The sequence below is a fragment of the Diadema antillarum genome, unplaced genomic scaffold (assembly GCF_040938485.1).
Source record: "Diadema antillarum isolate AM-2024a unplaced genomic scaffold, OU_Dant_1.0 seq00001319_RagTag, whole genome shotgun sequence".
Taxonomy (NCBI): domain Eukaryota; kingdom Metazoa; phylum Echinodermata; class Echinoidea; order Diadematoida; family Diadematidae; genus Diadema; species Diadema antillarum.
The window spans coordinates 322,577-334,706 of NW_027272091.1; the positions used below are offsets into that span (position 1 = coordinate 322,577).

General features: G+C 41.7%; 1 protein-coding gene across 1 annotated transcript in view; it reads right to left on the reverse strand.

The window, feature by feature from the left end:
* Positions 1-656: 656 nt before the first annotated feature.
* Positions 657-12,130, reverse strand: part of LOC139708193 (transformation/transcription domain-associated protein-like) — an 87,898-nt gene continuing 76,424 nt past the window's right edge. Inside the window, exons 69-80 of the mRNA XM_071620168.1 lie at positions 11,859-11,923; positions 10,840-11,115; positions 10,062-10,161; positions 8,647-8,947; positions 7,679-7,880; positions 7,401-7,508; positions 6,043-6,159; positions 4,728-4,943; positions 4,044-4,185; positions 3,170-3,366; positions 2,599-2,746; positions 657-766 (exon numbers count right to left, since the gene is read on the reverse strand). Of these exons, the coding sequence (XP_071476269.1) occupies positions 657-766; positions 2,599-2,746; positions 3,170-3,366; positions 4,044-4,185; positions 4,728-4,943; positions 6,043-6,159; positions 7,401-7,508; positions 7,679-7,880; positions 8,647-8,947; positions 10,062-10,161; positions 10,840-11,115; positions 11,859-11,923 (1,982 nt within the window). The remainder of the gene's footprint in view (positions 767-2,598; positions 2,747-3,169; positions 3,367-4,043; positions 4,186-4,727; positions 4,944-6,042; positions 6,160-7,400; positions 7,509-7,678; positions 7,881-8,646; positions 8,948-10,061; positions 10,162-10,839; positions 11,116-11,858; positions 11,924-12,130) is intronic.

Here is a 12,130-nt window from a genome sequence, read left to right on the forward strand (position 1 = left end):
CATCACCACCATTACCACCAACAGAATCATCATCATTATCAGAGTTATCACAACAATCACCACTATAATCACAATTATCATCATCGATTATGATTACCACTATCACTATGGCCTCGTCAGTCCTGACTCATATTCACACAAAGATTGTTACAAATAGATGTACATGTACAAGACATATAGATGTATAATCACTGACAATTCTAGCATACCTTTGTTTAAAAAAAAATGCTATTCCTGACAACCACAAAGCTCACAAAAGGCTTACCTGATATAACAACTATTTCAAGCAACCAGAATCCATCAAATGAAATGCTATTCTGTAGGAACAGCTTGATTGAACAACTCATATTTAAAAGTTCAATGGAAGTTAGAAATATCCATGCTGCGAATAAATTACTTAACCTGCAGAGTGGGAAGGCTTGCACCTATACGAGGATTTCTCCCATTTAAATTATTTCATGTCTTTGATGTGCTGTAAGTGCAACACAGGACTTCAGAAACTTTATCAGTGGTCAAATGTTTTCACAGTCCATTTACTTCTGATTTAAACCTTTTAAAATTTGCTCTACTATCAAAGGCACATAATCATCTGCATCAAAATGTGGTGAAAAAGCAGCTCACCTTGTGGGCATCCAATGAGAGGAGATAGGAAAAGCTCAGAGCCATGGATGCCAGGCGGGGTCCATCCGACACAGATTGTCTGGACTGTTGGCTGCAGCCACGAGGGTGCTGACTTTACTCTCTCCACCCTCAAACTGGGCCAGGTCTGAGGAGGAAATAGATGAATTGTAGACTAAAATTTCCTTCGATTTAATATCCCTTTAATGCCATTTCATACCCTTCAATTCAATCTAGCTCAATTAAATTGTACTTAATTGAGCTCGATTATTTAATCTGGCTGTTAAATTGAGCTAGATTATCATTCGTTTCCATCATATTCAATTGAATTCAAGTCAATCTAGAGTAAATCAGTTCAATGCAGTTCAATTCAATTCTATTTCATTCTATTTATCCCTTTAATGCCATTTCATACCCTTCAATTCAATCTAGCTCAATTAAATTGTACTTAATTGAGCTCGATTATTTAATCTGGCTGTTAAATTGAGCTAGATTATCACTCGTTTCCATCATATTCAATTGAATTTAAGTCAATCTAGGGTAAATCAGTTCAATGCAGTTCAATTCAATTCTATTTCATTCTATTCAATGTAGAGGAATTCAATATCAATTCAGATATATTTCTATTCCAACACAAAGAATGAATGGAATACAAATTTTCTGTGAAAGTCAAAACTACTTGGGAGACAATGGGAAAAAAAAAATGAATTCCAAATGAACACCCTCAAAATTGGTTAATTTTCTTGTTCTTATACTTCTTCTTCATGCAGAACTTCCAGTAGCATTGAAAAAACTAGAGAAGCACTCTGAGAGCGCAGACCTCCGCCAAGCATGCAAATCATTTTCACCACTGATCTTGTTCTTCCATAGAGATACCAGTGCAAAGTCGCCCGATTTCTCAATATAGAAGCCTTTGTTACGTCATAAACCCTCAGCTGCACGGCGCGCCTCGTCCTAGCAGAAACTAGAGCATGCGCACTTTAGTGCACGCATGCAAACCTCAAATACGTGCAGCCTGAACTCCCAAGTTCATTGACCCTACCTGCCAAAATATCAAAAATCCTTCATAAATTCCCCCAAAATTCTCGGATCACCACCAAAAGTTAATCGTTTGTTACTTGTGTCATTCTCAACCTTTCCTGCAAGTTTCATCCCAACCCGTTAACTATTTTTTGAGCTATTTTGCACACAGACAAACTAACTAACTAACGAACGAACGAACACACAAACCAACGGCAATGAAAACATAACCTCCTCCCTTGGCGGAGGTAACAAAACAAAAAGCGAGGGATATGCATCAGCAACAAAGAAATATGATACAAGATTTAGGTAGGTCTAACTGCAGCTGTTCCAATTTCTCTGATTATCAGAATATGATATATTCAGTTACATACCGTATGCAATCATTGAATTTTTTGCACTATTTGACTGATTAAGAAAGTCAAGCAAAGCATTTGCACACTTGTGAAGAGGTGCATTACAATACTTGGCAAGAAAGAAAATGTTGAGATAGGCCAAGAAACCTTGCCCAAACTTGCACTGTCTGTTAAAACACTGAATAAGTGCAACGTACATAAGCAATTACATCTTTGCAAATGAACTCCCTTGTCAGAGAGGTGGCTTTTCACACACACACATACACAAACATACACATGCACAATTTGCTCACATACATACACTTAATTTGTCATCATACAAGAAATACACTCCTCTCATCCAGAGCACTAATCTTACAGTCACCCAACAAAGGATCTATAAAACTAGTGTTGACACCCCTCCCCCAAAAAATAAAAAACAAACCCCACAACAAACCAACCAACCAAACAAAAAACACACACAAGAACACAAAAGCTGCTTCATGTATGCAGGCTGCGGAAAGGTGGGATTTCAGATGTACAGCTCGTATACACACAAGCCTACAACAAGAGAAATGCATGGAACTGTAGAAACTCAAAGCGAGTCATGTTGAGGTGAACTCACTCTGCAGCCTGGTCATGATCGCATTGATCGCCTTGGTGACGAGCGTGATGAGAAGCTCGCTGTCTGACTGAGACGACTGCGCAGTTGTGGCAGATGAAGAGGAGGATGAAGTGGATGATGATGAGTTGGAAGATGGATCGTCTTGTTTCTGGGAGAAAAAAAAAAAAAAGGAGATTTTGAGACATTTAAGTTACTGAGCATAATCACCTGAACACAACAATCTAATCAACAGTGAGTGAAAGTTTTAGTCCTTGAGACACAATCTATTTGTACTTCCAGAACCATGAAGATTGACTGAAATTTCATATTAAATAGTACATTCATACTCAGGTTAGATCTGAGTATGTACGCCAATGACGTTTATGATGGTTACTACTAAAACACTGGTTAATCGGACTGAGTGTGTATCCATGTTGATATAGGGCAATTTGCTAATAAGTTGGAATGAAAGCAACTCAATGCACGAATCATTGATCTGAACAAATTGCATCAGCTTGGCACATCGCGCCATACAAACAGGAAGAAGACGATGATGAAGAAGAAAAAGAAGGAGACTCATCTTCACCTTTACCTTCTTGTGCCAGGCAATCATCTCATCCCTGAGAACAGCCTTGAGGATGGCTGGTAGCTGGAAGGAGGGCTGGACCAGGCACCGAGCAATGGAGATCATGCAGGCGTTCAGCATCCCGCTGACTCCCACCGTGGTCAGGAACTCGGCAATGTTGGGCGTCAGCCGGAATGGGACTGGCCGATTGGCGTCCAGCTCCCCTATTAAAAGACAGAGAGAAAGAGACAAGAGAGAGTGAAAATATCATTATGAGGCATGAATGTCTTACAGTGGCCTATCATAGGGAGACACCTAAGACATGTTATGTGATGGCAAAGTCTTTTTTATGGTTAGTTTTGAAGAAGCAAATTGGTCCTCCTCCTCCAACCCCCGTTTTCTGCCCCCCCCCCCAAAAAAAAAAGAAAAAAAAAAAAAAACCCAAAGAAACAAACAAATGAATTTTAATAGGGGATTAAAAAAACATTGATTCTGCTACTGGTCTTTTGGGTACTGTTCTTTATTGTTTTGTTTTGCTGGGGTTTTTTTTGGCACATTTTTCATGAAGTTTAGTGTGAGAGTGTATGAGTATGTGTATGTGTGTGTGCATACATTTTGCAATAGATGATGAGCTCTGGTGGTAAATAAGGAAAGTCTGATTATTCTCACATCAAATTATCACAGAAGCATACACAAGCATAACATCTCCAATTTTCAAGGCAATGTTCAAATTCATTTTGTTGGATTTTGTGTGTGTGTGTGTGTGTGTGTGTGTGTGTTTGTGCAATTTTAAAAAACAGCTACGAAAAAACAGCTACGAATGCCAGGCACCAAGTGCTGTGATAGCTTACTATACCTTTAATAGTGTTATAGTATTCAAACACTGAATGGTGAGACTTACCACTCGTGTCGTCAATGTCGAAGCGGAGGTAGAAGACGGACAGCAGGCCTGAGTTGCGCTCGATCTGGATGATCTCTGGGTTGAGGCGGGTCAGATGGAGGACAAACTCAGCCAGACCAAGGAGGGCAAGCTGACCAGTCATCTGGATGGGCCAGACAGACAAATATAGAGTTGGAGATGGACAAGCACCCATGGCTAGACGTTCAAATTCAAGATAAAAACTGCTTTACTATTTAACTTTTGCAGTCTGTGAAAGCTGTCGTGGAGTTTTCTGGAAACTTCTACCAAGTCCACACCAACAAATCTTTTCATTGATTACCATAAAGCATGGTATACAAAGCATGCTTGTCATAATAACAAATGACAAAGCCACAGTATATAAATGAGAGAGTGTGCAGTGTTCAGATCCATTCAGTTTGTTTACTGATGGGAAAGTGAGTTGGCAAATGATACAGCCTTGATGAAATCCTTCAACCTCAATGAAGTGCCAATATCAGTTGGAGAGGATACAGATTCTATTCTTTTCTTTTCCCATTCAATATAAACTTTATTACCAATATCATATTAATTCTTTCAAATATGATACTTTCAAGAAGTCAAATGTAATACGAAATACACATGTACGAATACACATTTGAAAGCTGACAAGATAGCTAGTTGGGGGGTGGGGATGCCGGGACTCACCATCTTGCGGAAGGCAAAGTAGTCGGTGGAGGTGGGGAAGGTGTCCAGGGCCCACTCCCTGAGGAGCGTCCTGGGCACCATGTTGGTCTGCACCTCCTTCAGGATGTCCCGCAGCACCTGGTGGCTGGCCTGCGACCCCCGGTGCTGCACCACCGCCAGCCGCTCATAGTAACGGTTGATGGGCGGGTCCGTCTCCACCTGTTGCTTGGTGCACCACTGTCATGGCAACGAGAGCAAGGATGGAGATGACGAACACAAGAAAATAAACAAAGCTGAATGCACAGCGTATTTTGTATGCAGGGACATCATACAATATTATGAAAAAAGGAAACAAAATATTCCAAGTGATATCTTTGTACGGAATGAAGATGGCTGATGGGATGTGACTCCAATTTGCACAGAAAGCTGACTCAGGATTTGAAGGGCTGGGGAGGGTGACTACACTCTTGCGGTATGGCCAACTGTACCGTCCGTATGTTGTGGTAAAAGGGAAGCACAATTTTTCTGCAAATCTAAATATGACCTTTGCATGTCTTCCACTGAGATGCCGGTTCATGCAACATCTATGTAGCTGCTACCACATTGTAACAGCACAAAGTCTCAATAATTATGAATGGAAGTACATTGCACTGGCAAACACTGAGATCATAATCATACATTTTGACATCTGGAACCATATCATATATTGCCTTTCAGATGACAATAGTATGAGGAAGAGCAGATTCCAGTAATACTTGATATCCACATACATATACCAACGTGCACTGCAGTATTGTATTTCTTTCCCTTTGTGATTATCGACTCAGTGTAACAGTATAACAAACCACTATAGACCGATTCGGGTTGGTTGAGGGCAGCAGACAATTTGTGGCACTGGGCGCAGCCATAAGCTCATTTTGAGGTGTCTTAGCCGCCCCCCCCCCCCCCCCCCCCCCCCCCCACAGGCAACATGTTTATCGTGCACATGTAACAAAGGTTCGTGCACTAAGCAAGCATTCATGCACTCAGTATGAGACGCCTATTGGCTAAAACGACCATGCATCAGTTTTTCATTCTGCGCGCGGAAGGGGGTGGGGGAGAGAGGAGGGGGGGGGGGGTCGGCTAAGACACCTCGTTAATGGCGCTGCTCATGCCAAAAATACACATAGCGCGTCACAGAATCGGTCTATAGCCATAGAGCTCCCATCAAGATAAAGAGTGTGACAGATGAACATGGTTTGAAATGCCTTAGGAACCTCACTATTGCCTTTGCAAAGCAGGTGACTGAGATTAACAAGGTGTCATTTGCAGACTGGTTATCCTTTCTCAAACATACCTTCTTGTAGATGTCTAGCAGTGACAAGGAGGAGGGGCTGTCTTCCACCAGTCTCATCTGTGGGGACACAGCCACAACCCTGGGCACAGTGAACTGCAGTTGTCTCTTCGCAGTTTCCTGGAGGAAAGGAAAAAATATTAATTTTGTAAACAAACATGATTTCATTTCATTTCCTTCTTACCTGCATGTGTGTCACATTCATACGCCCGATTATTATTTTAGATATTTTGCTTAAAAGCACAACGCGCACTAACAGATCAACATATTGCAATATGCAACAGTAGTACATTGAAAGCGTCACAGCCACACAGCCTTGTCAAAAAATGTACATCATGGTAATGCTTGCAATTTCCTCTACAACTTTGCAGTACTACATTTCTAGCATAAATGTTTCCATAAACTGTTTCATGGCTCTGAAAAACAGAATGTTTTCCAAAAGCACTCATGCATGGCGGTCTGAGAATAATGTGATGCAAGAGGGTTTACATCATGGCACACAAAGAGATACATGTACTAATCAGCACGACACAAGAAAATACTACGAATGGTAACATGGACACTGCATAAACCCAAATACAAGATAGTCCCTTTGTATAATGATTTTTAAAAAATACTTAATTTGTCATGTTTGATGTTTCATGGGAAATCACACATGTTCCTTTACTGCTGGACAGATTGTTAACGACTAGATTTGAAGCAAGGAAAAAACCAAGGACAGGCACTTGGAATAAAAAACTGGCGTCTACATAAGTTGAGAACTTGATGCGTTGAAATGTCAAAAGTCACCTGAACACAAATCTAAGGCAGGACTCTATCAAATCAATCAACTAACTATGTCATCGCCACAAACAGACCTGCACTATTTCCCTTGTGATTGCACAGCAGTTGCTAGTGACAACATAATAGCTAAAGTACTGTAAAAGTGGCTATTTTTGCACAAGTAACTTTTTGCGCTTGGCCTGGTAAGATGAATTTTGCATATTTTGGATTCCGCTGAATCAGGATATAAACTACTGGGACATATGGTCTGCAAAAATATCTGTGTTCTTTCATTTTCACGCTAGCTTCTGGTTGCGCAAAAAGCGTGAAAATTTCCACTTTTACAGTAAGTTGAGTCTGAGCAACAAGCGCACTTTACCCTCCTGAGAAGAGATCTTAAAATTCACGGATGAAACTAAACACAATACAGTGAGGCTACAATGACAGTACTGAGTGAAAATAATGTCACATGACTATTATCAGTGACTAATGACTAAAGTCTTATATCAATGACTACTACTCATGACTAGTGACTGATAACAACGAAAAACGGTACAGTGGAGATGTGAGAGAATAGGGCTTGTTTTCTCTTCCCTCACCTTCCTCTTGGCAAGGTAGTGATTCAGCATTCGCAGGACTTGGAGGACACGTTCTTCTCGTCGTGACTCTGCCATACTGGCATCGTTGACCACCAGGTAGGGATAGATCTGGTGGATAAAAGTAGAAGAATGATAACAAAATGAGACAAATGATTCACACGCTGGTGTCAAAAATCATTTAACATCTTTCTCTCTTTTTCTTGATTATATGCTAATTTTTCTTGAAGATGATCAAAGAAAGTCTGGTGGGAGGGAGGACCGAATAGGGCGACACTCACCTTGCCGTTACTGCCCCTGATGTAGAGGCGGCGGGCAGCCGTGTTGTGCTTGTGGGTGATCTCGACGTGGGGCATGAAGCGGGCAATGCGGATCGTGTAGTGGCTGTGCTTCGGCGTCAGGAACTCGCCGGGCAGCTCGACATCGGCCGTTGCCGACGAGAAGTGGCTGAGGAAGCGACATCGCTCCTCAATCAGGAAGGACCTGGTGGTCAAGCACAGAGAGAGGGGGATCACATTAACATAGCAGAATCATTTTTCTATCAAGTTTGTCCCCAGGCCATGCAGTCCCAGCAACATGCAGTCAGTCATGCTGATAAATGCTGCCAGTATTCTTACATCTTTTTAATAACATCTTATGTTTTTTCTTTTGATTTCAAGGGAGCTATATTGTATACAGGGGCTTACTGCTATTCAAAGTTTTCTTCACGTTCACTAGTCCTGTAGTGTAAGTGAATGTGCTGCCATAATACAGACCACTTACCTTTCACCATATTACATGTGTGTGCTGCAGCGGTGAGCTGTTTGAAGCACTCACTCAACTGGCGTGACCATCCATGAAATTCATTGTAACAAGCCAAGCACTACGATTTACTCACAAGAAAATCTCTGCTTTATCAGTAGTTACGTTCACATGCAGTTGTCAAACGTGGAGATTGACTTGGAAACAAGCGAGGTTCATGCTAATTCATAAGCTTGCTGATTACTACAATGTATGTTGACACAGAGTGAAACTACGAGTGGGGACCCCCCGTGGCTTGTGGATAGAGCATAAACCCTAAGATGTCTTGTGGTTCTAATCATCGACTAAACTTTAAAATTGCTAACTTTTGAGAGCATTCACATGGCGCTAAACTACAAGCTACACTAAGCATCAAGAGTTAAGTTTTTCGACCTAATCTTAAAGTTTAGGAACAGAGTGTGAACATAACTAGTATGAGAAAATGAGGACAAGAACACCATGGACTCACTTTGGCAGGAGTTTGGTCCTTGTCTCGATGATCTTGATCCACTTCTTCAGCATGGAGATTAAGTTGCGCAGCTTGGTGGCGCCGGGCTGCGTGAAGTCGAAGTCGATCTTGAACTGGTTCTTCAGCTTCTGGAAGATGGGGTCCTGGGCCGTGGCCTGGGCCCGCCGCACCAGGAGCTCCGAGGCGGCGGTCGACAGCGTCTGCGTCACGCTGCTCACGTTCTCAATGCCCACGCCACCGAACGTGTTGACCAGCTTCTTGACGAAGCTCAGTGTGTGCGGGGTGACCTTGGCTTCCACGACTGTCAGTACAAATGCAACACACAAACACATACAAGGAGGAAAGTAAAGATGGCACATGAGTCGCTGTCCGCAAGTACCTCTTCAACGTGTGTAAAATTAAAGGTACTATTTACCATAGGGAGCAGTGATTTAAAAATGTTTGAGTTATCACATTTGATGCATATGTGTAGGTCAGTTGTATCACAAACATCCTACCATATAAAAATTTCGCAGTAAAGCCTAAAATATAAGGAGTTATGACTATTTTTCTCAACAAACCATAAGTGTAGACGGTTTAGTCTAGAAACAATCTTATTATAACTATTGTTCACATTTTGCATATCTAACAACACTTAACAATGATTATAATGATTAACATTTTTAAATTTCTATCCTTAACTCACATTTTATAACTACTGTAAAAGTGGATATTTTCGCGCGACTAATTTTTCGCGCTCGGCTGGGTAAGAAGAGTTTCGCGTGTTTTTAACTCCGCGGAATCACGACATCACGCACAGGAACATATGGCAAACAAAAGCGTTCGCGTGCTTTTATTTTCGCGCTAATTTCTGGTTGCACGAAATGCGTGAAAATTTCAACATCGCGAAAATTTCAACTTTTACAGTACTTTGAAGCACTAAAGCTGGATTTTTGTTTCCTCTGCAAATGGTAAATAATGTCTTTAATGGCCACAAGGCCCTCAGCAAGAGCAGTGAAATAACTCAAAGGCTACACCAAGTATATATGCCCATATCATCATATTGTCACCATACTTGGAGAACACTGGAAACTTGTACTGCATATGCACATGCATGCAGTGTGGCATTGAAAATTCACTGTGTGTTCTGCCTGGCTCCATGTATGAAGTTAAATCTGATTCTTGCTGTGACACAAATCAATCATCTGCGGTCCACTTTCTACACTCTGAGCGGAAAACTTCCATCAAATATCACAGTGGCGGACTGCTCTTACGCTTTTTCTTTTTCCCAACGCATTCACATTTTTAAAGTTTTCATAGTCAATTCCAGTATGCCTCTTATGGCTACAATCCTTTTATAATGTCTCAACTTTGTTGGCGAGCTGTTGCGGCTGTCATCACTAAACTCTACGGTGTGCGGTTCTCTCTCATCTTACCTGCCCCTCTGTTCTCAAAGGCAACAGCCTGACACTTGGCCAGCGCCAACCTAAGGTGGCGGAGGACCTCCTCGTACCAGTTCTCCCTGAACCAAACCATCTGGAGATTGAAAGACAGATTGCAGTGTAAATGGATGAGGTAGGGATGCGTAATGCATGAAGGGGAATAAAAATAAAGGAGATATATGTTCCTCCTGAAGCTATATCAAATCAGTTACAAATAATAATAATAATAAATCAATACATAATGAAGAACAATAAGTACAATTTTGTGAATCAAATTAAAAACATTTGTTTTGATTGCATTATACAGTTCCAGTAGGATGTCCCCAACACACATTGATATAGCATGTATATATCTCATGTTACAAAAAAGAATTCTAACTGAAATTCAATCACATGCTTTGATTCAATACCTTTTCAGCTTCAGGACATCATTATGCATTTTGAAATCACAATGCTCTCTATTGTCAAATAACTCACATCATTCATAAGCCATATATTCAGCGAGTTTAATTTGTTGCAAATCAGGACTTTCGAACAATTTTGCAAAGGGGTTGAATTGCGATCGTAGGAAACCATAAAGAACAGAAAAATACACACGTGCATGTCTTTGTCAGGTTTAGCATTTATATCTTTGTGTCTTGTTAAATTCGCAATCAGCATCTAACTTGCGAACTTTGCGAAAATGAATACCTCGCAAAATAAACAGCATATACAATATGCAGTCTCTGTCGATTGAAAGAGTTTAGTATGATTTTGCTGCAGGCAATCATACCTGGTCCACGATGCCCTCCAGCGATGAGAGGAGTATCGGGTGGAGGTCCCGCTGCACCCCCATGATTTTGGAGCACCTGACCATCGGGACCGAGGCGCGGATGGGGCCGGGGTTGTTGCTGACGCTGCTCCCCAGGCCTGGAGCCGGAGTGGCCGTGGTGGAGGTGGTGGAGGTTGTGGTGGTTGTGGCTGACGTGCCATTAGTAGTGGCAGCAGTGGTGGTGGAGGATGTAGTTGCAGGTGTTGCCGTGGTTACAGCAGATGTGGTGGTACTGCTCTTGGCATCTACAATGAGAAACGTTATGGAGATTACTGGTGCCTCTTTCATACAGATGAAAGGGATCAGGGGGGTATTTCATGAAGCATTTTGGTCAGTTAGTTTATCGGACAAATTTGCTCTCGGCTAATCAGATGCAACAAATTTCAGTAGCTTGTAACAGTTTGTCAAAAAAAAAAAAATCTGGCAAAACCCTTCATGAAATGCCCCCAAGAACCATCACTGGCTATGAGTAGAGGCTTGGTAGTCTATCGGATACAATACCTGCCTAGCTATCAGGAGGACATGGGTTTAAATCCAACCCAAGTATGCATGCCTCTGATATTTATTGTGGTTATTACTCAAACACTGAATAATCTGTCTTTATTTACATTGATAAAGGGCAATTTGCTAATCAATTGCAATAGAAACTTGATGCAAGAATCACTAATTTTAAGTTTACATATTAACATCACATTAAAGATATGCCCAAGATTTAATCCATCCTCAAGACGAGGTTTAATCACTTCAACTGTGATGCTATCATCATCTCTCCCACAGTGACATCACTTACCACCAGCAGCTGAGGTGGTGGCAGTTGTCGTGGCAACGGTGCTCCCGTTTCCTTCCGTCTTGATCTCATCCTTGCTGGTGGCCGGCTGACCGGTGCCAACGGTGTTGCCGGATGCGGCTGGCTTTGCCGACGTGGTAGATGCCTCGCTGGTGGTGGGCGTGGGAGGTTCTGATGCTGTCGCAGCAGCGGCCTTGGCAGCCAGGGAGGTGGACGAGAGGCGACGCAGATGGGCGATGGATGCATCCCCACTCTTAACTGTAACAAGAGAGCAAGAGAGTAAACATAGAAAACTGTATCACTCATACATTCAACACTTCCAAGAACACCTTTTTTTCTTTTAAGATTGACTCATCCTAAATCACATGATAAATAAAGAGCATTTACTACTTGAAGAGCAACTTTATTTCTAAATGCCATTTGCTATAACTCTATAACAGAAAAAAATCATTCTTATTTCTCCAA